The following is a 27,645-nucleotide window of genomic DNA, read 5'->3' as shown; positions in this document are numbered from 1 at the left end:
TAAACCAATGAATTTATTTATGTCATTGAAGTTTCTGTCCGTTTTGACATCAGCGTGATTTGCAAGATTCAGGAAAAGCATGAAAAGCATGTGGCCCTCCCCTTTGAAATGTCTCGCTTGCATCCAAAGTACACTATCGTCAGACTCCCTACTGTTCCCGGTGCAGTTAGTTTGGTACCTCGTGATCTCTTGGCGCAGATCGGGAGAGTTCCTGGGTTCTACTAATGGGGCACAGCCCTTCTGACACTGTTTGTAATGCAGAAAGCTACAGTGTTGGGGAGTCTACACATTCTCAGGAAAGTTCCGACTAGGCAGTGTTTCCTGGGAGAAGTCCCATTCACTGTCTGGGCTGCGTGTAGAGGGGGCAAAGGTCCTGAGCTGACGATGAGCTGTACCAGTCTGACCATGTCAGGATCACTGCTGCATGCTCTCTTTAATCTAAAAAACATAGTAAAAATCTTTAGGATGTGTTCGTCGTGATGCTCAAATATTCTTCATACATCTTAAGTCGGAGAATTGTTTGTCAGATGAGTGTTTGGTTGGTTGTTTGGTTGGTTGATGGATTAAACGAGCGAGTAAGATAAGATAAGATAAGATAAGATAAGATAAGATAAGACAAGAAGCGCAAAATGAATGCTGATGTTAAATGAATTCTAATGATAATTAATACACAGAGTCAAAATTGCTGACTGCGGCGTAAAACTGAACTGACTCACTCACACTTCTACTATCCAAAATCAAGACGGTGTAAAACTAAAAGCCCTCAGTCAGAAATTCGATCGTGGTATTCTTGTTGGTTAACATCAGGTTATCTCCCTTATACAAGGGCCGTTACTCTAACTTGTTATTGTTTGGGAGTCTCGGAACAGATAAAGGCCTAGAAATGACTATTAAGGTCGCTATCGTGACAATCGATTCATGGAAACAAGACAGTGACGAATGCACCGATGCGTGGAAATGCGCGTTTGTTTAACCTTTGCAACCAATGGCAACTAAACTACTCAGGCGATGGATATGACCTTGAATATTTAGAACTGTTGCTAAGTGTTATAGGTATCCTATCGACAAATAGAAGCTAAGCTGCACTGGTCATGATCAGTGAAGCGCATGGATTGCCAGAATGGCAACTTTGACTGGTAAGAACTGAACTTTCTTATGTTGGATTGGTTCGTGCCATGGCTGCAAGGCAGTTAATTATAACGATGGTACCTTTGTTACATTATTGCCGAAAGAATGTACACGAATGTTTTGCAGGTCAGGTGGGGGGTAATTAAATATTTATTCATGACATTAATGCACTGCATCTAGAGGCTATAGTTCAATTTGATTATGGTACGAAATCGTGATTGCACTGGGAATAAAGATATGTTTTTGTGATCTCGCAAGGCCACTCTTTGCCAGTACACAATATAACGTATCCTTTCAATGCAAACACAAGCACCAGTTAGTATTCAGTGGCAAATGCCAGCCATTCACATGTACAACTGAATTCAGACAAATGAACGTCATTTCTAACTGTTTCTTTAGCTACAACATAATGCAGCCTGTTTCTTTACTGTAACATTACAGGTAGATCATTGTTTTGCTTGTAACTTTGCATTACATTGGGTGGGTACATGCCTCAGGTACTGTAACAAAACCTATGTTTGATAAACACAGATAAAGTTGTACATTCAAAAATGATGATCATTCACCAAACCTCACTTGCTATTTTGAGTATTTAGTTCATTTCACAAATATTGTCTTTCTAACGAATTACAGAAGAATATCAGGTCAGGAGAAACATGTTTCAAAGATACCAAAACCCACTGTCCGTAAATGCGGTCCCACCATTGTAAAGTACCATAATATATGTTTAATTGATTGAAGTGTATGTGTCGTGCTGTATAGATGTTTGTACTCATTTTTAACATATATTTTATTCTCATATACAGAAAGGGTATTGTTTCTTACTGTATCTTCTGGTCCCTGACTGTGTACATGCATGTTGGTGTGGCCTCAAGGATTTGCCTGACATGCCCTCCACTGGGACTTGTGTATATATTGGATACGTCTATTTTTGGCATTGATATTGATAAAATTATATCATTGGTAGAACTGGCATTCAACAGCCCATGCATGTCGTATGAAGTGACTGATGGGTGGTAATAAAAGTACTGGGCCCGTAGATGCATCCAGGGTATAGTGGAGGTCATTGGAATGTTTACCTTGGAGATACTGAGGATAGTATGAGCATTGCTTTTGAAGGATCCAGTTGTGGATTTAGAAATCTGCTGATGTTACTTGTGTCCCTCTGGGATTGCCATTATTATAATGGTAACTTTGATTTTGCTTATCTCCAGTATGCTGAAGGGAATAGACTATGTCTGCCTTGTGTAGCACTGGCATTGTTCCACCTGTTGGTCTGATATTGATGTATTAAAGAAATATAAAGTTCACTCTAGCTAGTGTATAGTGATACAAATGCTGTATACTTTGATGTAGGAAAATCTATCATCTACTACTAACGTCAATCAGTTGACGCTCAGCTATTCAAAGTCTTTCTATCTTGGGACACTAGTGAAGCCTACAAGAATGTACAGATAGCATCAAATCATGGATGACAGAACATAAGTTACAGCTGAGTGACAATAAGACATAAACTCCTCTCAGTCTAAACATATTGTGGATAGGGTGATGACAGTGTGTACTGGCCAGTCTGAAATACCAGTGTCTGACTATGTGTGGAATCTGAGCATTAATTTGGAAAGTAATCTCTCAATGGATTGCCACATTTCCTACTTGTGCAGAACATGCTATGTGCAGTTATGCACCATAGGATTAATAAGACATGTTCTCACCGCTTCTTCTGCTCATATGCTTGTGCGGACATTTGTGTTATCCAGATTGAATTATTGCAATGGTTTCCTGAGAGACGTCTGCCAGGAACAGTTTGTTAGACTCTGGCATGGCAAGTCTTAACTTTGTTAGACTCTGGCATGGCAAGTCTTAACTTTGTTAGACTTTGGCATGGCCAGTCTTAACTTTGTTAGACTTTGGCATGGCAAGTCTTAACACGTTACACCAGTCCTTGTATCAGTGCATTGGCTTCCTGTACAATTCAATTCAAAATTTTGCCTTTTGTCTACAAATGCTATCATCAGTCATCTCTTTAGGACTTTCTCTGATTTGTGAGCATTCGTGAAAAACCTGCCTATGACTTTTAGCAGTGTCTTCATTTAGTTTGAAGTGCCATGAGCAAGCACTGTGTGCAAGGGCTCCATTTCACAAAGCTGTTGTAGCTCTACGACTGTTGTAAGTCCATGTTAATGTATAGGAGGTATGACAGTCGTAGTAATATGATAACTCGGTGAAACAAGGTCTGGGGCTCCATGTCACAAAGTTCTCGTAAGCCTAAGTTTTTGTAACTTTTCTCGTAGCATTCGTACTTCTTATGTTACAGTATAAGAGGTACAATTGCTACGAGAAAAGTTACGAGATCTTAGTCTTAGGAGAGCTTTGTGAAATGAAGCCATGGAGTTTAGCACAGAATGAGTGTAGCACAGTATGAGTGTAGCACAGAATGAGTGTAGCACAGTATGAGTGTAGCACAGTATGAGTGCACATATTTATTATTTATTGCTCATAAAGTACACTTTTGCCCTGAACTTTTTAGGTTTCAATGTAATAATACTTCACGGCAAAAGATAGTTTATTGCACTATGTATGGAGGTAGAGAGAACTGTCTTTCATTTGTGAGATACCAAATATAACACACTGGGCAGAAAACAATCAGAACGACAGTGTTGGTGACCTAAATTAACAATCCTCAGTCAGTTCTCACTGAAGTCTCTTCTAGTGGCATGTTTGCCCTTGTGTGTTAAGAAGCAAGTTGTAATAAAAGCAAATGGTATACAGTTTGAAGATAATTTATGTTTGGGTTACATGCATTTTCTACATAATTCAAGTTACATCTGTCATTATCAAGAACCACATTGTGAATTGTGAATGTTGTAATTCTCCTACCAACGTACAGTTTGAACAGTAATTTCAGATAAAACTAGTTACGTGACATTCCACGGATGTATCATGGGACTGTGGAATCAGGTTTGTGAACATGGCCTTGTTGATGTTTAATTGTGATTTTCCTAGTGTAGTGATCTACCTTCAGTTGTTAGCGATCTATAGCCTGTGTTTTTTATTGTATTGTCTTCTTTAATTACAGTATTTCAGTTTTACATACTTGTGTTATGTTCATATCTGTGATAGTTTAGTATTTTTTACGGTCCTTCGATGACAGATGTTTCCGTTCTCAATTTATTGCATTTAATACTGATGTAAATTAAATCGCTGTCGTCGTGATATGGCTGCAGTATTGATGTGACAATGATGAAGATGTGACATTAAATAGTAACTCACTCACTCACTCACTCAATTGTCATTTGAGATGAGATATTTATATGTCAGAGAAGGTATGAAGAAATTTACTGTAGTAGGCTGTACAAGGCGATGACATCGTACATGCATCATAAAGTCAGTTACCAATGGTACATTCGATAATGACAGACTAGTGACATCAATAAAATGTGATGTAATATAAAATATTTTACTTTATTGCTAGATACTTGTCAGCACCTTTGATCTTTTAGAGAAGCATCTTAATTAACCTATTGTCAGTTTGTCCTGATAAAATTATAGCTTAAACATATTCAAACAACAAAGTACAAAGCTGACTTGTAGTTGTACTCAATAAATCTTATCTTAAAGTCTTTACCATCTTATTTTACAAGGTACAAGATACAAGCAAAACATTTTCTGATCCTGGTTCTGAATGCTTTTGTTCTTGGTGTTATGATAAAGACATTCTCTAAAAGGCTCTCTAAAATCTAAATCCCTTCAAAAGAAATAGCATTGCAGGATTGTGTCACTGCTAATATTGTGTGAGTCCGTCTCAAGGGCTGTTCAGTGATATTAAATATCCTTCCATTGTTTCATGCTATGTAAGTATTTTGATGACCTAACAAAGCATTTAATGCTGTTTGCAGCCAGCTCATGTCACAAAGTGATTCCATTTGAATGAAGACTAAGTTTAGTGTTGACATGTGTGAAATTAATCAGGTTTGTGTTGTGCAGATTGCAACCACTTCGTATCACAAGGTGATTCAGAATGATTAAAGACTAAATATACTGAATGTTTTTTCCAGTTAATTATGTTGGTGTTTGTGCAGTTTGCAACCATCACACATCATGAATAGAAATACAGATTTGTCAAGGGTACCATGGGGGCACTGGACGGGCAACTCAGGTGTGCCCATGTGAAAATAAACAAGCCCATACCTTTTGATGATCTTGTTAAACATCACAACAATTATGTCATTTCAGTCTATTGTTTAATATATAAGTAAACTTCATGCAAATCTGTAAACTTCAGAGATGGATTTCATGAAGACTAACAATAACTGAAGAAGTTCAGCTACATTTGTGCAGGACACATAAACTAACTCACAAACTCTTATCATCCAACACAGGATTTCCTATTATGGACATGGCATTTAACCCCCTGGATGCCACAGGGACATATATGTCCTTCCTCTTCAACCCTCAGTTTGAAGTCCAATAAAACTCTAAATATATCATGCACACAAATATAATTCAGAGGTTTGAATTCCTCGTGAAATTCCCTGTTTCTTGATACCATCAACTATTATCTCAGACTAAGTTAAAGTGCCTAAAATGACCTCTCAAAATTTGCTCCCCATTTTTCACAGTATACAATATTATGATTCACAGCGTATTTTGCTGTGTGTTTTGAAATGTGAAAAACAGATAAATACTGAGAGTATTGAATTTCAAAAACAGCATATTAATGATCACTGATATCAAGTTTTCATGTAATCAGTAATGATAATTCTGAAATATCACCGATGAACCCAGAATTGCTTGGGATATTTTAGAAAATACACTTATGTGAACGCCAAAGTGTGCTTTCCTCCATATTGGATAATGTTTACAAAATCATGTTTTTAGAAGGCTGGTATTTACATCACACGTGTGAAAGATATTGGGTGTGAGAACGAACACTGTGCTCGAAAGACTGGACTTGTTTGAAATGTAAACAAAAGAAAAATTGCGATTTACACTACGTAGCATTTTTTGAAATTTTCTGACATTCAGCCGTGTAATCATTACTTAAAATGGCTCGATACGTTTAGAATATGTAGGGGACGAGTATCGTAGAAAGAAATAGTAAATTGAAAATAGATACAATGCCACGATTTGACAATTCATAAGAAACTGTCAAAGTTCTCGTGCAATATAACGCCATGATTGATGCAAAATTCGCATAGAACTATAGCGGTACTTATTGGCATTTCTGGCTTCATCTGTTATTTACAGTGTAAAAGATGAAAACATATAACAATACACAGATAGTCAGAATGATTCTGATTACTTATTTATGTACAAATGATCCCTGAATCAAGGAAAGAGCACTTCCAAAATCCATGATCCCTTGTCAGTGAAGCCGCCATTTTGAAAGAAAACGGTCATAGGCTGTGATGTCACACGTCAACACTGTTGCACATATTAGGACATTTCTATGAGGTGAACATCGGTTGAACAAGAGTAAACACAATCTCCCAATTCTTCCAATTACACTTTCACTATTATGATGTATATTTTTGCGTATTGTTCCGATGTTTTTTCATGTAACTAATTTCAGTATCTTTATTTAGCCCTGTTCAAAATCATATCATACGTGGGTATAGAGTATGTGTTTTTGTTCACTGAAAGGTTTTGATTGTTTGAATAATATTTACATAGGAAACTGACACATTTAGTGTGAGATACTATATTTTGAACCTTTATACATGTGTTGGGAGATCACATGTAGCCATTACTGCAACATGTGCTTTAGTTCCTGTGATGTACAATATTCAATACAGTGGGACTAATATTGCATTTTCATATGAACAAGTTAATAAAAAGCGATTAATTCAACCTTATAAGAAAAACTGATAATATCAATGAAAATGATTTATACATTTTATGAAATGTATAGGCACACATATTTAAAAGAACTGCCTTGGTTTGTGTTGTTTTTATAGATAAAACAATTATGAAAATTTATTGACCGAGCGAGTTTGTCAAAAATGTTTTCTGATTCATTATCAGTGTTTTCAATCATGCAATCAGTTAAAATTAGATCAAAACATATTGTGGTGGCAGGGTATCTAACTCAAACAATATTTACACGAAAATAGTTTAAGAATATATAAACAAATCTTACGTCCATATTTTAGTAGTTCCATACTACAAAAAAGTGATCTTTTTGTATGTTTCATCGCATACTTTTGAAGAGAAATAGTTACATAATCATAAGAAGAGATATAGCTGAGAGCAGCGATGAGGGCTTCTTGGATGTTATGCAATACAGCCATTTGCATCTGTGACGTACTTCCAATAGTAGTCATGGCTACAGAAAATATTGATACATACTACTGCCAGTAATGGGAAAAGCGTAATTCTTTATGTTTGAATTCATGTTGGGTTTGAAACAGATGCTACCTGTATTAGAACATCAAAAAAAAAAAAATTTTGTGGTTGTCCATTCAGTAATCAAAGAGTGCATACGGCACAGCGATCTGTTCAAAACATCCAAAACATAAAGCTATAGCCTAAGCTGAATGTGATTCAATGCTGCTACATTCCAAGTCGGTTTACACAGTACACACACTCTTTGAAAAAAACAATTTAGTCCATGTGCAATGAAAATATTTGTCAAAACGTCTTGAGCAAGAAGAATTACACATATATAGCACCCACATGATTGAATAACTCAACCTATTGATGGTGTGTGATAAGTGAGTGGAAAGCTTTAGTCTAACCTCTTCAAATGGACAAATACTAGTATATTACTCCAGGACCGGTGTTGTACAAAAGATATTAAAGTATAGAATTCCACTGGAATTTCTACACCGCATCTATACTAAGAAGGAATTAATGTTTATGAACTAACGATGATATTTGCTCTTTATGTAAAACTGACCAGGAAGACTTGTCAATGTGAATATGTAAAACAATATGGGAGAGTTTGGAACTATTTTTGAATGCCCATATTCATATGGATATAACTTTGGATACGAATCATTTACTTTTGGCTATCCAGGTTAATATATCCTGCTGAATCACTCAATCCTACCGAACAAAAGGCATATTTTTCTATGCAATCTAAAGGGCAACACCTTATCAATGGATAAAGTTATAAATAACATAGACAATTTTATGCCATTGAAAAGTTGAAAGATCAACAACTATAATGCCTTTGAAAACAAATGACCTCCAGTCACAAAAAGATGACTTACAGGTATTACATACCGTACTGTCTTTCGGCCATAGTCACTTGGTGTTAACAATGTACAATCCCTGAACTTTGCACTTCACGCATACCTTACAACCTTAATCAGATGAATTATGTATGATTGTGTAGACGAAACTGTTCCTGTGAAGACGTTATTAATTACAACGTGGAAAAGTTTATAGCATAAATAATAGACAACATCTCACTCAGTTTCAAATTAATGTATCTACGGAAAAGCAGTTAATAAGCTTTGAGTTGAAAAGTACATGAACTTAGGCGCATTTATAGGAAGTCTGTTGTATTTAACCAAGTGAACATAATTATTCATTTGTGATTTTGAAATAAATTTTCAAGGTAAGACAGCAATCAGATTCTGTACCTAAAGGATAGATCTTTCGATCCACGTACCTATACACGCGATGCTCCGTTTTTTAGTCTCTTGAGTCAACAACCTTCCTGATAAAAACCGCCATGAAAGTGCTCCTCATGAAATAGGATTGAGACGCTAAACGTCGGTGTATGCCGTTTGAACTTGAAATAATACGAGGAAGTTGGCCTATCACACCGCTGCTTAGCGAGACGCTGCAGATTTGTTTACTCGCGACTTGGAACGAATTTCATGTGCATTTCATGCTCATGCAGACACAATGAGGGGGTAAAAAGAGAGAGATGACAAGTAAATGGATTTTTAATTAGTCTTGATCTTGAAATCTATTCAAATGCATGTAAAATCATTTATAATATAGAAAGAATCCGGAAGCTCGACTGGAAATATAGTGTAAGTAATTATAAGTTATATTCATGGTTTCCTCGCTGCATCGGTAAATATTTCTACTGTTTTAGACATGGAGACGCATCGGAGGCCCCACGCCTAAAACAGAAGGGATATTGACCGATACACATCAGCCTTTGCTTGTTTATGAATTTTACGTTTGCACTACAAAACACACACAAAAACCTTTAACTTTTTCGCATTTTGAGTTTGCTGTCAGATATAGTCTCTGTAAATGGAGTTTCAGCAAATAACTGTAGCGAATTTCAGGAAAATTCAGATAAAATGTATCCAGTAAGTGTTAGTACTTTTGACATACATAAAGACACATATTTATATACACAGGACTCATACAACTTTGAACGGAACAGTTGAACTTAAAAACAACAATGAGTGCTGGTGTACAGCCGTAATCGTCTTCCCGCTTTGCTTCAGATTTTCGTGCTGTTTCCAAGGGTTAAACGTTAAATGCTGCACCAACTTTTGGCACATTCCGTCGCGTATTCATGGGCTGTCGGTGATATAAAGAAGTGCCTATTTCCTTAATAAGCAGAAACTTGGGGATTTTGATGGCTAGTTTTGTTTATGGCGATGTGTACATAGAGGCAAGGACTTTCGATAGATATTTAAAGCAGTCTAACCAGAAATATTAGTAAATTTGCTCCGCACTCTTTTCTTTCATTTCGGGTACGTCTCCAATGTTTTGTCTTCTTTTTAGCTAATGCAGTGTGTATCGCCGTCAAAACGGAGCATTTCAACACTGATGTCGTTGCGTAGGGAGGTGCCTAGAGACAAAGTATGGCAAGTTTGAAAGCGGTAGCTGTTGTAGTTGTAGTGCAGCAGATTTTGGGAGCAAAGTAGTCAGAATTGGGCTGAAAAACAGCAGCATAATCTTCAATCGCAAATAGCGGCCAAACGGTGCAATTTAGCGACTCGGTTTCTACAGATGAAATTGTAGACATTTCGATTGCGCATCTGCTCAAGAAGTTTGGTAGTCATTGCAGCAGTAGTTTTGGAGATATTTGCATTTGAAATTGAAATTTTTGAATTAATTTTGATTTATCTGCCCTTTGCTATTGGACCCACAGCCTAGAGATTTTAATGGGGAATATCTACACCTCGGTGCGCATCTGCCTGATTTTTTTCAAGCGATTCTGTCCACTGGTGCTCTTCGTAGCGCTGGCACAAAATACGGCGGAAAAATAAATAATAAAAACATCAGTAATAACAATAGGTCTTTTGCCTTATGGCAAGAAGCCCTAATAAGAAAAATCGTTGTTTTTGAGTTTTTCGGGGTTTTGACGCTTGCATTTGATAGCATGGCAAAAAACATTTTTTTTAGTCAAGGTCACCAAGGTCACGTGTCAAGGTCATTTAACTGGTTAGACACAAGAAAACACACTTTTTTTCGCAAGCTAAGACGACATAGTTATTGCATCTAGGTTAAAAAGAATTAGTGTTTCTGCTTTGCCCGGACCCGCTGTATCATATGCGCTGGTTAGATTTGCTGACAAACTTGTCCGTTGTCTGTCCGCATGTCTGTCCGCCAAAATACTCTATATCCATTATCTCGGAAACTATTAGACATGCAGAGTTGAGATTTTGCACACAGCATTCCCTTGACTGTGCGTAATAATGTCGTAAGAATCAAGTCATTGGGATTTCAACTTTTGTTGCTATGGCAACCCCGATAAACGAAAAACTTCAATCCAAGATGGCGGCCAAACGGTTAGAGATATCGAATTTTGACCCCTGCCCAAAAATGTTCGGCTTCACATGACCAAGCCACATGCAAAATATGGAAGCGATTGGATTAATAGTAAGGGAGTTATATGCTGTTTTATGCCGTTTTAGACGCATATTAGATTTCTCCCATTTTCAAAGCCATGTGGCCGCCAAACGATAAAACTTTTGACATACATGTAAAAAGACGAAATGTTATGCATTTCATGCTGATGCACCATGTCGATTTCCACGTCGTTCTGTGCGGAACTGTAGCAACTACAGCGTTTCAAATGTAGTGTGGCTAGAATCTGCCGAAATCCAATATGGCGGCCAAACAATTCACATTTTGACATTCATCAAAGAACAAAATATGCTCAACACATCAAGTTACAGGACACTGCAAGATTTTAGCTGCGTAGCTGTAATAGTAGTGGTGCTGCGATTTTTTAGAAAATACATATTAGTTGAAAATAAACAACGAAAGTAAACATCTGAATATGCGTAACTGTGCAAGATATCGCAACATACTTCCACTTGGTACATCTATCTGGTACCTATTCTATATCTGCAAAATTACAATGTTCTGCAGTTAATACTTTCAGAGTTATGGATTGCGGAAAATGCGTACCTCACAAAATCTGCAAATTTCCTTTCAACAGCTTCAATCCAATATGGCCGCCGCATCACGTGACTTTTGATATATGACTAAGAACAAAAATTGTTCACCAGCCAAAAGCAACCTCAGAACAAGTATTTCAAGTGTTGTAGCTGCTAAGTTTGCCTTACAAAAAAATTCACAGAGAAGTCTGTTTACGTTTTTGAAGACAACTTTTGCCCTAAAGTAGCATCCAATGTGACGGCCATCAAATCCACATAGTCACATTTGACGATGTCGTTGCGTAGGGAGGTGCCTAGAGACAAAGTATGGCAAGTTTGAAAGCGGTAGCTGTTGTAGTTGTAGTGCAGCAGATTTTGGGAGCAAAGTAGTCAGAATTGGGCTGAAAAACAGCAGCAAAAACTTCAATCGCAAATAGCGGTCAAACGGTGCAATTTAGCGACTCGGTTTCTACAGATGAAATTGTAGACATTTCGATTGCGCATCTGCTCAAGAAGTTTGGTAGTCATTGCAGCAGTAGTTTTGGAGATATTTGCATTTGAAATTGAAATTTTTGAATTAATTTTGATTTATCTGCCCTTTGCTATTGGACCCACAGCCTAGAGATTTTAATGGGGAATATCTACACCTCGGTGCGCATCTGCCTGATTTTTTTCAAGCGATTCTGTCCACTGGTGCTCTTCGTAGCGCTGGCACAAAATACGGCGGAAAAATAAATAATAAAAACATCAGTAATAACAATAGGTCTTTTGCCTTATGGCAAGAAGCCCTAAAAATGTGCATGCTAAATGAATATTCAATGAATGTTCAGGTGCTGTGAAATATTTTTTTCTTGCATTAAATTGATGCCAAACAGGTGCGCATCTTACTCACAATAAGATATGTAGTAAAACCATGTAATTGTTGTGTGTATATTCAGGACACTATTTTGATGGTAAAACCATTAATTTTATGTTTTGTTAAAAGAATGTTGAATTCTGCCATAGTAGCCAAGACTTTTTTAACAATTAATGGAAATTAGGTGAGGTATATACTAATTATCATTTTCAATAATTTCACTACATTTGGAAATGTGACTGTTATTCTGTTGATAATGATGAAAACTCCATCAAAATACATCTACACAAACAGGAGAAGATGAATTCACTTATGTATCAAATAGGGTCATCCAAATGCCCATTACCTGCTTTTTCATGTAGTACATTGGCATTTTTTCTTACAAGTGAAACTACCAAAGCGTATCTGCTCACATTGGGGAACTTTGTACTGGAATAGTTTGGTTCATCGTAAACAAAACATAACCAAAAAATATAGTGTCTGTATCCACAGCAAATTTTCTCCATGTTGTCTGAGTTACATTAGCCTAGTGTTAAGAATAGGGGAGTTATGCCCCCTTATCTTTGTACGTGCATGGCCTCTCTGTCGACGTTTGACATCATAGATGAAAATCCACTTCTGACATTCATAGCAGGTCATTTTTGATTTTATGTGCATGACGTTATGCATTAGCACATAAATCCATTTGATACACACTTATATCGTTCAGATATCAAGCTGTATTTTCTTCGCTCACACTTTCCATAAAGATGCCAAGTTACAAAAATCGTAGCAGAGAGCTTTTATCGGTGCATGATAAAAAACAGAGAAATTGACTGTTTCTTACCTTGTAGAAAATTTTGGACAACATTTAGCAGTGTCTTTGTCTGGAACCCTTGGGATAGTCAAAGTTATATTTATACCAACAGTTAGGAAATTTAATATTCTACATTTCTGTGTAATTTTGTAGCCGTATGCAGACCCAGGACCACGTGAGTGCAATTCTTGCACAATGTTCACTTTTCAAACCTTATGAAAATGTGTGCCTGAAAAAAACCTCAGCATCCAGGGGGTTAAAGCATAATCGCTGCCCATGTCTAGCTATGAGAATGAGAGGGCTAACAATAAACAATTTGAGGGGGTGCAAAAGTAGTCTTTAAATCATTTGAGTTGATCAAATTTCCCATTACTTTCCACAAAGTAAATATTCCATTGCTTTTTCTATTAAGTACATTATGGTGGGTACTATTTAAGTTTCAGTTGGATGAAAATGTTTCATCCATGCCATGCGAAAATTTGTCGTGTCATGGTACATAAATTAAGCACTATTTTGATCCCTTCAAAGTGATTTTGAACAAATACAGGGCAACATTACAGTTGTAAATTATCAGTAAATTCATTAGATTATGGGATTAAAATGACTCAAAGATTAACGTGGCTCTTAGCCCATGTCACATTTTGAACATAAGCCCTTGTTTATAAATAGTGCCTTTTACTTAATGACTCCACTTATTGTGTATAATAATAATTAGTTGCCAGATTAAAACTAATATATAGCAGATTATTTCAAGATGGTTTATAGTCCTGGGCCCCGTTTCACAAAACGCTCGTAGCCTAAGATCTTGTAAGTTTTCTCGTAGCCATTGTACCTCCTATACTGTAACATAGGAGCTACGGATGCTACGAGAAAAGTTACGAGATCTTAGGCTTACGAGAGCTTTGTGAAACGGGACCCTGTTTCTTCCAGATGCAGTATGAGTATTTGAAACTATGAAGTGTTTGATGCTTATACATTAAATCTAATTGCCTTACTTCCAACAGTCACAAGTTGAGGGTAATTTCTGATGTAAACATTGTTTGAAAGTTTTTAGCTGTGTTTTGTTTTGTTGTGTTTCTCCCAGTTGCTAGTTTGGGCTGTTTGTGTCTGTACAACTCAGTATTTTGATGACAGACTGGGATGCCAAATGTCATCTTGATCAGTTATTAATATTCGCTAACTAAAGTCATGTGACACCCATAACCTTGGTAAGTGAAGAATTTATTGCTCTATTAACATAAACAGGGTTTTTATGCCAAAGTGTTGTGAGTGTTTCATGGCCATCTGTTGGGGATTAAGTTCTCATGTACATATAGTTTTGCATAAGTAGATGATGCTAAAACAAAGCCAACAATTTCCTAAATGACATCAAAATTTCTTAACAGAATTTGAAAAGAGTAATTTTACATTATGTACACACTAGGGCTGCAACAGTTCACCTACACCTCGATTCGATGTGATTTTCCATATTTCACCCTCAGTTCAATCATAGTCCATTCTTCATACAAGTAAAAACATTACATTTCATTTAACTAGCAGAGTTGGGTTTTTTTCAGTGTGAAATCCATCATCAACTTGGCAGTGTCAAATAGGAACAATTTTCAGTAGATAATTAGTCTGGTCAAGTCTTTGAATGTCATTTAGAAGTGAAAATACATAAGAATGAAGATTTTTATGGATATCAACTTCTTTATGAGAGAACACAACGTTTCGGAGTTAATGCTTACTCCTTCATCAGATTTTCTTCTTAGTGGACAGGAACTCATCATAACTGGTGGGTTTTTTGATTGTTGTACCAATGAAAGCAGTGTCTTATCTCACACACACATTCAGTTCCTAGGAGGAAGTCATTACAAAGATGTTATTGCATGCTGTTCATTTTTCAGGGCAATATATAAATTTCTACAAAGTTGAAAAATCCATTGTTTTCACCAAACTCACGGAACATGACGAGGAAGAATCACGTTTCAAGAATATGCTGAAAAATTATGGGATGGGGTCGGGTCATTGATGTTATACATCACATGCAAGAGGGTTGGCGGTTGGGGTGTTACTTTGTATATAAATGGTAGGGAGAGTTATTTGCATTATACATGCTTCATCTTAAAACCCATCATCACACCCCCAGCCATAACGTGTTCGCTCATGGGTGCACTGTATGAAGACCATTTCTGGTGTCCCCTCCACAATATTGATGGAATCATGCATAAAACTGAAAGAGGAGTAAAACCTAACTCACTCACTCACTCACTCACCCACTCACCCACCCACCCAAATATTATGGATGGTCTGTCGCAGCAAGTCTAACAGTCAACACATTGATCTGTTGATCATTTTGCCCAAGTGTGCTTTACCACCAACATCAGTGTCTTAATGGTTTAGAAGTGGTTAACCAGGATAATGTGTCAGGCAACTTTGATCCAAAGTATGGATGGATTTCAATGCATATTAAATATCAAGATATGCATGTCAGTTAAACCATGCTGTTGCATTTATTTGTCATGTGTAATTTGGCTCTTGGCCCATATTGAGTAAACACATGGTTAGTAGGACACAATGCTGTGCATTCTACACCCACGGTAACTGAAATTCACTGTTTGTTTTGGGAACTAGTGTGTGAAATAGTTTCCAAGTTATGCTAGTTATAACTGAAACTTACGAGCCCACAAAATACTTCAATAGCTGAAATATGAATGTAGACATGGGTTTCAACATTAAGCTGCACCAGTTTAATGAACGTTTTGATCAGGCAATAATCTAGCATGGTTTAAAAGTGTGTAATAACTTAACAAGTTGGAGAGAGATATGTTTGCAAAATGACCCCAAGAAAATTCACTAACCAGTTGTGCTTGTGGCAGTGGAGATTTCCTGGCCTGACTGGATTTTTACTAGCCAGGGGCAAGTGGGCAAGTGGCTACTTTGCTCACTGTGTGGAATGCACACTTTCTGGTGATTGAGGCATTTTAGGTATAGTTTTTGCAGCATGTATTTAGTATATTCCAGGTATCTTTGGTCCAGATAAGGGTGTTTCTAATGTATTTTCAAACAATTCCTAAGTGCCACATCAGTTTTCTGCTCCAGATTACTGACTGATGAGTGAAATATCTTGCTGTAGTGACCAGTTCCTTGTGTACTAGAGTGCAGCAACGTTACTTACTGAAGATGACTGACGTGGTGATTCATGAAGTAACAGATGTGCTTCGATTGCATAACGTCATTGTTGGGAAAGTGCCATGGGCACCATGCATGCATGGATGAAACCTGCCATGTGAGCATGTTACAGCAGTATTTGCTTTGAGCATATAAAACATGCTTAAGTGCAACCTGAATATGCAGCCCAGTATTGTGTGTGCACACCAAGCGCACAGCTTAGCTGTACAGATTTGTGACTGACCCATTTAGCAAGTTTTCTACAGAAAAGAATTTAGCAGTCTCCAAACCTGCAGAGCAAGAAGACAGGTCCTCATAGTCCCTTGCTTGTGGTAAGTGCTCGCTAAATGCATTGGCTGGTTTGTGACTCACAAATGCAGAGATGACATGATACTTTGTGCACAGACTCAGAATTGTTTGTCAGTTGTACCTCCAAATCAGCTTTCTACATTGAATTATTCTTCAGTTTGATAAAATCATCCCACAGATTATTACTTGCATATTTTATATACCCATAAATAACGATTAAGTTTGATCAGATCAGAAAAAGTCAGTGTGGTCATGCTGCCTCTGTCAACGACATGATATTATAGAAAAGTAATACCATTGTTTGGCGAGAACATATTTTAGATCTAAGGAGTAATTTTCTACATATGTATGTAATGTTATTCAAAGCATCAATTACTGAATTACAGTTATGATCATGCAAGTCCTGTACATAATTTCATATGTAATTCCCTTTTGTTCAGTCAGTCATGTAGACCACTGGAAGAAATGTCACCTTGCACAGTTCTAGCCTAAACTATCTGCACTGATAATGATCATAAGTAGGTTTTCCTTACATGCATTGGTAAAGAGAGATAATTGCTATATTACTGTATAATCATTCAGTCTTTTTACATCTAATGTAAGAGTGGTGATTAACATTACTGGAGTTTTACTTTGAGTTTTCGTCAGTACGTTAAGGGGATAGCAAGATTATACCCTTTCCTTGAAATGATCTGTTGGGAAGTGAGCAGACATTGTGGTTTTTGCGCTGTGATTGCATCAGCAGTGACATCTGCATTATTGGTGCCTCAGTGGGAGTAGGGTAGCTTACTAGTTAAAGCATTTGCTAGTCACGCTGAGCCTGGGTTTGATTCCCCACATTGGTACAGTCTGAGAAGCCAATTTCATGTGTCCCCGACTGTGATGTTGGTAGAATATTGTGAATGGCGGCATAAAACTAAATTCACTCACTGATTATTACCTCAAAGTATTCAATTTGGTTTGTGTTCAGCTGTTGGTTTGTATGGCCTGTGTGAACATGGTCTGACTCCAATGTCATAGGATTTCACTTGCTGCATAGAAAGTAAGTTGAGCTCAGCTATATATCGCTTGCACTGTCAACAAGCTAGAACTGTGAATGTATTGGCACAAGACTGTAAATATATGATTATAAATGCAAATAACAATATGGAGACAAATAGTTTGGGTTTAAAACATTTACAGTGAGTTAGTTTAGTTTCACTGCACTTTTAGCAATATTCCAGCAATATCATGGTGGGAGACACCACAAATGGTGAACCAGAAACATTGTATCCATGTTGGGGAATCAAACCCAGGTCTTTGGAGTGACAAGCGAGTGCTTCAACTACTAGACTACCCAACTGCCCTAAAACATTTAGAAATTATGCAAACACAATCATCTGTCTCTTTATGAATGTGAATCAGAATTTCTGCTTGGATGGTAAATTCAAAATAATTTGGGCATGAAGCTTCATGGATATATACATCTGGACAAAAGTATTGCAACACCAACATAATTAAAGGCTGGAATTTCTTTGATTTTGATAGTGACCAAGTTGTAGAAGAACTTTTTCATCTCCTCCATCTGCTGCATCTCCCAAACACACCCATGCAAGAAGCATGCAGGAAAAAATGCACGTTTAAGTCATGCACCCTATAAAAAGACACTTTCAAAACTTGATCAGTTCAGTACCGAATTCAAAGAGCACAGCATTTCTGGGCACACGGGTGAAGAAAATGGGTCTTCCACAATTGTCGACAGCATTGAGATGGCAGATAATTGGAATGAGGAACGCTGGTATGTCACTGCGCCAAATTGGTGTTCAAATTGGTCATCATCCATCAATCATCAGCCGCATTTTGAAAAAGCATCGGGAAACTAATGATGTGAAGGACAGAAGGCATTCTGGCAGACCTCGATGCACTTCTTACAGGGAAGACAGGGCCCTTCTGAGGAATGTGCGGCGAAATCCTTTTGTGCAGAGTAATGTCTTAAAACGAGAATGGCTGGCCAATCGACGAATTTCCGACAGAATTGTCTGGAATCGACTGAAAGCAGCATGTCTTCATGCTAGACGGCCTGTTAAACGTCTGCTGCTGATAGTTGCTCACAAAGCTGATGGTCTGGGCTGGTGTAGGGGCCGCAGGAACTGGAACTTGGCATCGTGGAGAAAGGTCCATTGGTCCGATGAGAATAGGTTTTTACTCTTCATGACAGATGGCAGAACCCGTGTTTGGCGACAGAGAGGCACCGCTTACACACAGAGGAACAACAGGTCACATTCGGCGGTGGATCTTTGATGGTATGGGGATGTTTCTCCTACGATTGCAAACTGCCTCAGGTGACTTGTAAGGGGGAACCTCAATGGCGTTAAGTATCAAGGAGACATCTTGCAACAGGTCGTTGTTCCACACTTTGACAACCATCCTCTCCGTACAAGGCCTGTTTTTTATGGATGATAACGCTAGACCTCACAGATCTGCCCTGGTTCGCGATTATCTTCATCAGGAAGCCATTACAACATTACCCTGGCCTGCACGAAGCCCTGACATGAATCCAACTGAGCATGTGTGGGACATTTTAGGGCGTAGGATACGACAAAGACAACCTCCAGTTCAAAATCTTGCACAGCTTGATGTGGCTCTCCATCAGGAATGGAACCAATTGCCTCAAAGGCAAATCCAACGTTTTGTTCTGTCAATGAGGAGGCGTGTTGCTGCAGTTGTTGCTGCTGACGAAGGTTACACCAGATATTGATATTCTTGTCTGATTTAAGGACTTCAACAGTAATTCTATTGACATTAGTGTTCCATTAACTTCTGACCAATAGTACCTTACTGCTATGACCATAGTTATTCTGCAACTGGTTTTGTGTGTTTTGTGCAATTGATTTAAAGTGACAAGAATGGATTGAAAATATGACAGAATACATGCAGTTTTGTTGTCATTTTATTGTCAATAGTCTATTTATCTCACGATGATGGGTTTTAGTCCATGTTTTTGCACAACCATATACAATTCGTATATGTCACAGCAGATTTCCAAAATCCTAGTGTTGCAATACTTTTTTCCAGATGTATGGAATTAGATGATCTAATATAAGTCAATGGCTAGCCAATAGTCAATTCTCTCCTACTGATTTTCCCTCCTGAACCAGAGAGAAGGAAGACTTGTGAAACTGTCGCCACTTTTTCGTGTTTACATCTATGTTCACAGATTCAGGGGTAAGAAACATCCCACAACGCTAGGTGACAAAGGGGATAATTTACACTTTCCTTTGGAGTTTACATTTCACACCTTTTCATGTACAACTAAACATGGTCAGTTTATCAGGATTTCGAAGATCGTCATATATGACTCATGCTCAGAGGCTTTTTGACCATTGTTACAACATTCAAGCACTGACTTATTATTGTAGGTTTCAAAAAGTTTAATAGTAGACATTGTGGAGGACATTTAAAGTTTGATGCATCAGTGATGTCCGGACGCCATGATTCCCTGTTTTGACTTGTACATTCCTGACTTTAATCAGGTGAGCTTTAGTCCAGTCTTTGCATATGTGTACGACGGGTGCCACTGGTGGAACAGGATACACTCACCTTTTCACAAACACCTTGTGTCTTCACTGATTGATATACTCAAATACATATGCTCATGATATACTGCGTTTAGATGAGTTTCTGTGTGGATGTAGAAAGGACTTTGCAGTCAGGAATATTAATGTTGTACCTTTACCCCATTAACCAGCTTGATCCAGAGTAGAATGCAGAGCTGAAAGGTGACAAACATCAGTTGTATTAACGCCATCATATGGTAACCAAAATAACATTTGTAAAGGCTAGTCGATGGTAGTAGGATCATTCTGTTGTTCCTTATGACATTTGTGTCGGCTAGTCGGTGGTAGTAGAATCGTTCCATGATTAGGTTAAACATCAAGGTAATGGCTCAACTTACCTGGGACCGGTTGAGCTTACCCTGCTGGGATACTATATTACAGTGGGACCGGTTGAGCTTACCCTTCTGGGATACTATATTACAGTGGGATCGGTTGAGCTTACCCTTCTGGGATACTATATTACAGTGGGACTGGTTGAGCTTACCCTTCTGGGATACTATATTACAGTGGGACCGGTTGAGCTTACCCTTCTGGGATACTATATTACAGTGGGACTGGTTGAGCTTACCCTTCTGGGATACTATATTACAGTGGGACCGGTTGAGCTTACCCTTCTGGGATACTATATTACAGTGGGATCGGTTGAGCTTACCCTTCTGGGATACTATGTTACAGTGGGACTGGTTGAGCTTACCCTTCTGGGATACTATATTACAGTGGGACTGGTTGAGCTTACCCTTCTGGGATACTATATTACAGTGGGATCGGTTGAGCTTCCCCTGCTGGGATACTATATTACAGTGGGATCACTTGAGCTTAGTAACCCTTCTGGGATACTATATTATAGTGGGACTGGTTGAGCTTACCCTTCTGGGATACTATATTACAGTGGGATCGGTTGAGCTTACCCTGCCGAGATACTTATATTACAGTGGGACCGGTTGAGCTTACCCTGCCGAGATACTTATATTACAGTGGGACCGGTTGAGCTAACCCTGCTGAGATACTATATTACAGTGGGACCGGTTGAGCTTACCCTGCTGGATTACTATGTTTCAGTCAGATTAGAACTATTGGGGATACTTTCAACCATACTTGTTTTCTAGTTGATTAGGATGAAGAAATTCTGTCAAGGGGAACAGCTGCCCAGTTTCCATATCTGTCATGGTTGAGGGACCACCTTGTAGCTGGGCATTCTACTGAGATTGTTGTTACGAAACATCAATGACTCTAGATCAATGAGCTTTTGAAATTTGTTTATTCAACAGGCAGAGAAATAAGGTCATATCCCCTACAAGCAGACCTCTCTTCGATGGGATATCTCTCACAGCTGTGAGGGTGAGTAGAGCACCAGAGCTGTGATGCTGAATATCAACATGTATCAAGGCTTTCTGTCCAGGTGTTATGCACTGACAAGAACATGGGTATCAATACCCACAAACAGGAACCGGTCAGTGGAGTGTTGCATGAAGCAGTACATAGGTCTGAGCAGTGGGGCACTTGACAGGAGAACATACAGCACGGATGTGTCATCAGTACCCCAGCAGGCGAAGGTGGTGGTGTGTGGCGGAGGTGTGGTTGGGTCCTCTATTGCGTATCACCTGGCGGAGCGGGGTGTGAGGGACGTAGTGTTGCTGGAGCAGGGAAGGTAGGTGACACATCTCTTCAGTATTGTGTGCGTGGAGATGTGGCTGTGTCTGTGTTATATGCATGCTACTGTGACTGTGTCTAGATTGTGTGCAAGCTCTTGTGACTGTATCTGTATTGTATGCATGCTACTGTGTCTGTATTGTGTGCATGCAGCTGTGACAGTGTCTGTATTGTATGCATGCAGCTGTGACAGTGTCTGTATTGTATGCATGCAGCTGTGACAGTGTCTGTATTGTATGCATGCTACTGTGACTGTGTGTATTGTATGCATGCTACTGTGATTGTGTATTGTATGCATGCTACTGTGTGTGTATTGTATGCATGCTACTGTGACTGTGTATTGTACGCATGCTACTGTGACTGTTTCTGTATTGTATGTTGTGTATCACCGTTTCTACTAAGTATTAATTGTTCAGGGTACATTTTATGCTTTACACAGTCAATGAACCAGACACAACACTTCACTTTCACCATGTATTTTGAATATTGATTACATTAAAGACCTGTAAATATGATAATGCATAAGTGATAGAAACATTGTATGCTGTAGACATTGTTAACATCTATCAACTACCAAATTTGGAATATGTTGATTCAGATTGCCACTGCTAGAATGCCTGGTTCTATATTTGTGTTAATGTGCATTATATACTTGTGCTGCTCTATGGCACAGCTCCTTAAGTGTATGTACATACCATGTGTTGCCCCTAGCGATGGCAGATGTTGTCTTTGAGATCGATTTTTACTGAATTTTACTGAAATTATCACTCTTGGAATTACTAGGAAATTAAATCACAAAAACATATTGTCATTTGTGTTCTTACCATCCATATGCTGGTCCTTTCTCCTCATGGAAGGCTAGCAATTTGTCATTGATGCCTGAGGCGGTAGTGTCATGCACATGTGTGTTGTAAGTTTACAAGTGAGGTCCTGTATTAAGCCAACACCCTTTTTGTGTTAACTGAAGCAGAAATGTCTGTTAGATCAACATGGAGCCATCAGCTACTTTTTACAAACAATGCTTCAGAAGGGTCAATGCTCTGTCCCTTTTTAGGTCATGTGTACAAGATCAATGTGTTGTTATTCACAATCACACTCAGTCTGATATATGATCAGACTGGTTGAGACTGGTTACACCAGGTTTTGCAAGATACTGCTTATAACAGCACAGTGATCACATATCTCCTTTTAGGGTGTTCGATGTCAGGATGTCAAGGTGTGTCTAGGTGAGGATGTCATTAGTTTAGGGTGTGTAGGTGTTGTCAGGTCAGGATATCTACAGTGCTGGATGTCAGGATGTCAGTAGTTTAGGGTGTCAAGGTGTTGTCAGGTCAGGGTGTCAGTAGTTTAGCGTATCAAGGTGATGTCAGGTCAGGGTGTCAGGGTGTTGTTAGGTCAGGATGTCAGTAGTTTCAGGCGTCAAGGTGTTGTTAGGTCAGGGTGTTAGGGTATCAAGGTGTTGGGTGATGATGTCCCAAGTTTAGGGTGTCAGGTCAGGATATCTACAGTGTTGGATGTCAGGGTGCTGTCAGGTCAGGATGTCAGTAGTTTAGGGTGTCAAGGTGTTGTCAGGTCAGGGTGTCAGTAGTGTAGAGCGTCAAGGTGTTGTCAGGTCAGGGTGTCAGTAGTGTAGAGCGTCAAGGTGTTGTCAGGTCAGGGGGTCAGTAGTTTAGGGTGTCAGGGTGTTGTTAGGTGAGGATATCAAGTAGTTTAGGGTGTCAAGGTGTTGTCAGGTCAGAGTGTCAGTAGTTTAGGGTGTCAAGGTGTTGTCAGGTCAGGGTGTTGTTAGGTCAGGGTGTCAGTAGTTTAGGGTGTCAAGGTGTTGTCAGGTCAGGGTGTCAGTAGTTTAGGGTGTCAGGGTGTTAGGTCAGGATGTCAGTAGTTTAGGGTGTCAAGGTGTAGTCAGGTCAGGGTGTCAGTAGTTTAGGGTGGCAGGGTGTTAGGACAGGATGTCAGTAGTTTTGGGTGTCAAGGTGTCAAGGTGTTAGGTGATGATGTCCTAAGTTTAGGGTGTCAAGGTGTAGAGGATGATGTCCTAGGTTTAGGGTGTCAGGCTGTCAAGGTGTTAGATGATGATGTCAGTAGTTTAGGGTGTCAGAGATCTAGGGTTTGTGAAGTGAAGTTACTGAGAAGCTTGATTGTCCAGTGATGATTCAGTGGTGGTCCAGTAATGGTTTGGTGATGATCCATTGGTTGTCCACTGATAGTCTGGTTACCTTCTTGTGGTGATCCAGTGGTGGTCTAGTGATGATCTTGTGATGATCCATTGGTGGTCTAGTGATGATCTTGTGATGATCCATTGGTTGTCCAATGATAGTGTGGTTATCTTCTTGTGGTGGTCCAGTGGTGGTCTAGTGATGATCTTGTCATGATCCAGTGGTGGTCTAGTGATGATCTTGTGATGATCCTGTGGTGGTCCAATGATACTCTGGTGATGGTCTAGTTACGGTCCAGTTGTTCAGTACGCAGAACTATTTAGTCAAACCTTGATGCTTATAACTGGCACATATGCATAATGTATGATGCATCTCAATTTACTTTCAGTGATTGCACATACAAATTTGCACAGAAAATATTATAGAGCTAATCATAATGTCAACAGAATTACCCGCATAAAATTTAGTTTTGTACACCTTATATGCAATGAATGTTAAGTGACAGGTACACTCACAATACATTGAAAACAAGGAAGGTTTACTTCTTACATGAATATCCCGAGAAAGCTAACTGTACATTGAAGACAAAGAATGTTTAACTCCCTGATATATATCCCTTAGGGAACTATCTGTACAATGAGAACACAGGTTCATCTCCTGCATATATACTGGACAAAAATAGTTAGGGATGTAAATTTTGAAATTTTGAATAATTATCTGTTTGTTCATTGACACACTGATAATATCAATGACTGATATATCTATCCTTAAAATACCAATATTCCTAACTTATTTTGTCCAGTATGTACCCCCAGGAACCTAACTGTACATTAAAGGACACAGGTTTACCTCCTACATATATATACCCATGGGAAACTAACTATACATTGAGGACACAGGTTTATCTCCTACATATATGTCCCTAGGATACTATCTGTTCATGAGTGTGAATGATAACAGTAACACTGACATGGAGAACACCATCTGAAGGTCCCTGCATGTTTATTGTGGACTAAGGAGATCCAGTTTGGGCCACTGATGGGTGTAAGAGCCATATTTCCTGTATTTAAAATGGGACATAGAAAAATGATAAATATGATGTTAAGCATGATATAAACATCATGAAATCAAAAGTTAAAGGAGTATGGTTTATTTGTATAATTTGTATGTAGGAATATTGATTGAAAATACTTGGTTTGGTTAGTGTTACTCCTGAACAGACAGAGATGTCCCAATTCTCAGTTGATGTATTTTTGTGAGAAAGTAAGCTATATGCCTGACATATATTTTCTAGTTGAACAAAAAAATCCTAAAATTGTCCACGAACTGATTTCAGTTTTCTAAGTGTACTTTGAAAAGTATAGCAAGTGTCAGCAGGCATTTGTCAAGGGAGGTAAATGTTTTAAAAGGTTGCTGACTGCAATATGGGTGTTGCAAATGCCACATTCTTTGTCATATGTCACTTGGGTGATAAGAGAGACAGTGATTCACAAACCAAATATTTTCCCATTGACTTCAATAGAACGTTACATTTTTTTCTGATTAACTGAGCTATCAACAACTAGCAGATGAGCATGTTTGTATAAAGCATGTTTGCCTTAAGCAATAACAACATAAAATATGACCACATCAGTCAGCTTACTTTCCAAGTGCAGGAAGCCAAACAGACCAACCCCAGTTCCACACATAATGTCAGCTGCTTGGAAATACCTCCAGACAGAGCAGCACGAAATATAAAAATGTATGTGGTCCGTTTGTTCATTTGTAAAACATAAAAATCACTCAATCCAGTCTGCACGGAAGGCTACCTAAAAAAGTGCTTGTCAAACTACAGATTCTTATTTGCTGTGAAAACTTCCGTTGTTGCAGACAAACAAGGGGAGACAATTAAATATATGGGACAAACAGGGGAGACAATTCAGTGGCTGCTGTCAAATAAGGGGAGACAATTTAGTATTTGTGACAAACATGGGTGACAGTTTGCTGCAGGGAAACGAAGGGTGGCAACCAGGCGAGTTGAGCTGGGCTTCACATCACATCACCATTATTCCAGGCATGTAGTGGTCAAGTTTCCATTCCATTTTCCGTTCTAAGTCCCCAAAAGTTTTGTTTCAAAAGCATATATTTTCATTTCACTACTATTTCTGAAAAAAAAAAAAAAATGTCAAATAGAAAAGTAAGCAATTTGTTGTTCTCTTTACAAAACTACAATTTATGATACAGGTCAACATGGGGAAACAGATCTTACAGATTTCTCGCAACATAATGGGAGTTCCTTGAGGTCAAAAAGTCCACATAGTCAAACAATGTATTCTCAATGGCCAATATGTGTCATGAGTAAAACGGTTGTGGCCAGTACGACATCCTCATAAAATTACGCCATCATGTCTTGACTGACAGCCCAAGTAGATGTAACCAATTGTTGGCTTCAGTTCATGAAGTTTATTAAATAACTTCCTAGCTGGGTGTCCCACATTAATATTCATATTACCATTATTCTGTCAACAGACTGACATGTGGAACAACATGGCACTCTGTGGGTCTGATCGGCTGTGTTCGGTCCAGTCTGACGGAAATGAAGTTGGTAAACTACAGCAGGGATCTGTACAGGAGGCTGGAGGAAGAGGGACACGGCCTGGGTGAGTGGTCAACAAGGTGTAGGTGAGTGGTCAACATGGTGTGGGTGAGCGGTCAACATGATGTGGTCAACATGATGTGGGTGAGTGGTCAACAAGGTGTAGGTGAGTGATCAACATGGTGTGGGTGAGTGGTCAACATGGTGTGGGTGAGTGATCAACAAGGTGTGGGTGAGTGACAACTAGGTGTGGATAACTGGTCAACATGGTGTGGGAGATTGGTCAATATGGTGTGTGTGTGAGTGGTCAACAAGCTGTAGGTGAGTGGTCTATACAGTGTGTGTGAATGGTCAACATAGTGAGGGTGAGTGGTCAACATGGTGTGGGTGAGTGATCAACACAGTGTAGGTGAGTGATCAACACAGTGTGGATGAGCGGTCAACGTGGTATGGGTGAGTGGTCAATAATGCATGAGTGAGTGGTCAACATGGTGTGGGTGAGTGATCAACACAGTGTAGGTGAGTGATCAACACAGTGTGGATGAGCGGTCAACGTGGTATGGGTGAGTGGTCAATAATGCATGAGTGAGTGGTCAACATGGTGTGGGTGAGTTGTCAACAGGGCATGGATGAGTGGTCAAGAAGGTCAGCTTCTATAATGCACTGAAGTGTGTAAAGTTTTTATGGCGTCATTCAGTTATTGGTTACTGGGCAGGGGACTTGACATCTTATTGGAAACTGCTTGTGTTTTGTACAGGGTGGAAACAGTGCGGCAGTATTTTACTGGCTCGGACCAAAGACCGAATGACAGACCTGAGGCGGAAGCACGCCATCAGCAGGTTAGATTTACAAACATGACCATGTCTGGAGGCGTCTAATGCTGATCCTGTAGAGTAACAACTGTACCTCTGTGTGATGTGTTCATAGGACACTTCCAAATTTGATGCATTTGATTTATCTATGATTTTTCAGATAATCACAATTTAGTCTTAGCATGTGTTTGTCGCAGGTTCCAACAGCAGGGCAAGATGTATTAAACATTTCACGAACATCAGGTATCATCACTTATGGGTATTAATATCATGTTGCTATTATTTGTTCAAAACATCACCTCTCTAGAATCTG

The 27,645-nt window shown here is 38.8% G+C and overlaps 1 protein-coding gene across 1 annotated transcript in view; it reads left to right on the top strand.

Moving 5' to 3' along the window:
• The first annotated feature begins 867 nt into the window (after positions 1-867).
• LOC137257362 (pyruvate dehydrogenase phosphatase regulatory subunit, mitochondrial-like) overlaps positions 868-27,645 on the top strand; it is a 45,162-nt gene continuing 18,384 nt past the window's right edge. The window contains exons 1-4 of the mRNA XM_067794689.1: positions 868-1,136; positions 21,408-21,787; positions 26,454-26,584; positions 27,278-27,359. Of these exons, the coding sequence (XP_067650790.1) occupies positions 21,501-21,787; positions 26,454-26,584; positions 27,278-27,359 (500 nt within the window). The 5' untranslated portion in view covers positions 868-1,136; positions 21,408-21,500. The remainder of the gene's footprint in view (positions 1,137-21,407; positions 21,788-26,453; positions 26,585-27,277; positions 27,360-27,645) is intronic.

The sequence above is a fragment of the Haliotis asinina genome, chromosome 12 (assembly GCF_037392515.1).
Source record: "Haliotis asinina isolate JCU_RB_2024 chromosome 12, JCU_Hal_asi_v2, whole genome shotgun sequence".
In the NCBI taxonomy this organism is placed as follows: Eukaryota; Metazoa; Mollusca; class Gastropoda; order Lepetellida; family Haliotidae; genus Haliotis; species Haliotis asinina.
The sequence above is the reverse complement of the archived record's forward strand: the minus strand, read 5'-3'. Positions and strand labels throughout refer to the sequence as shown.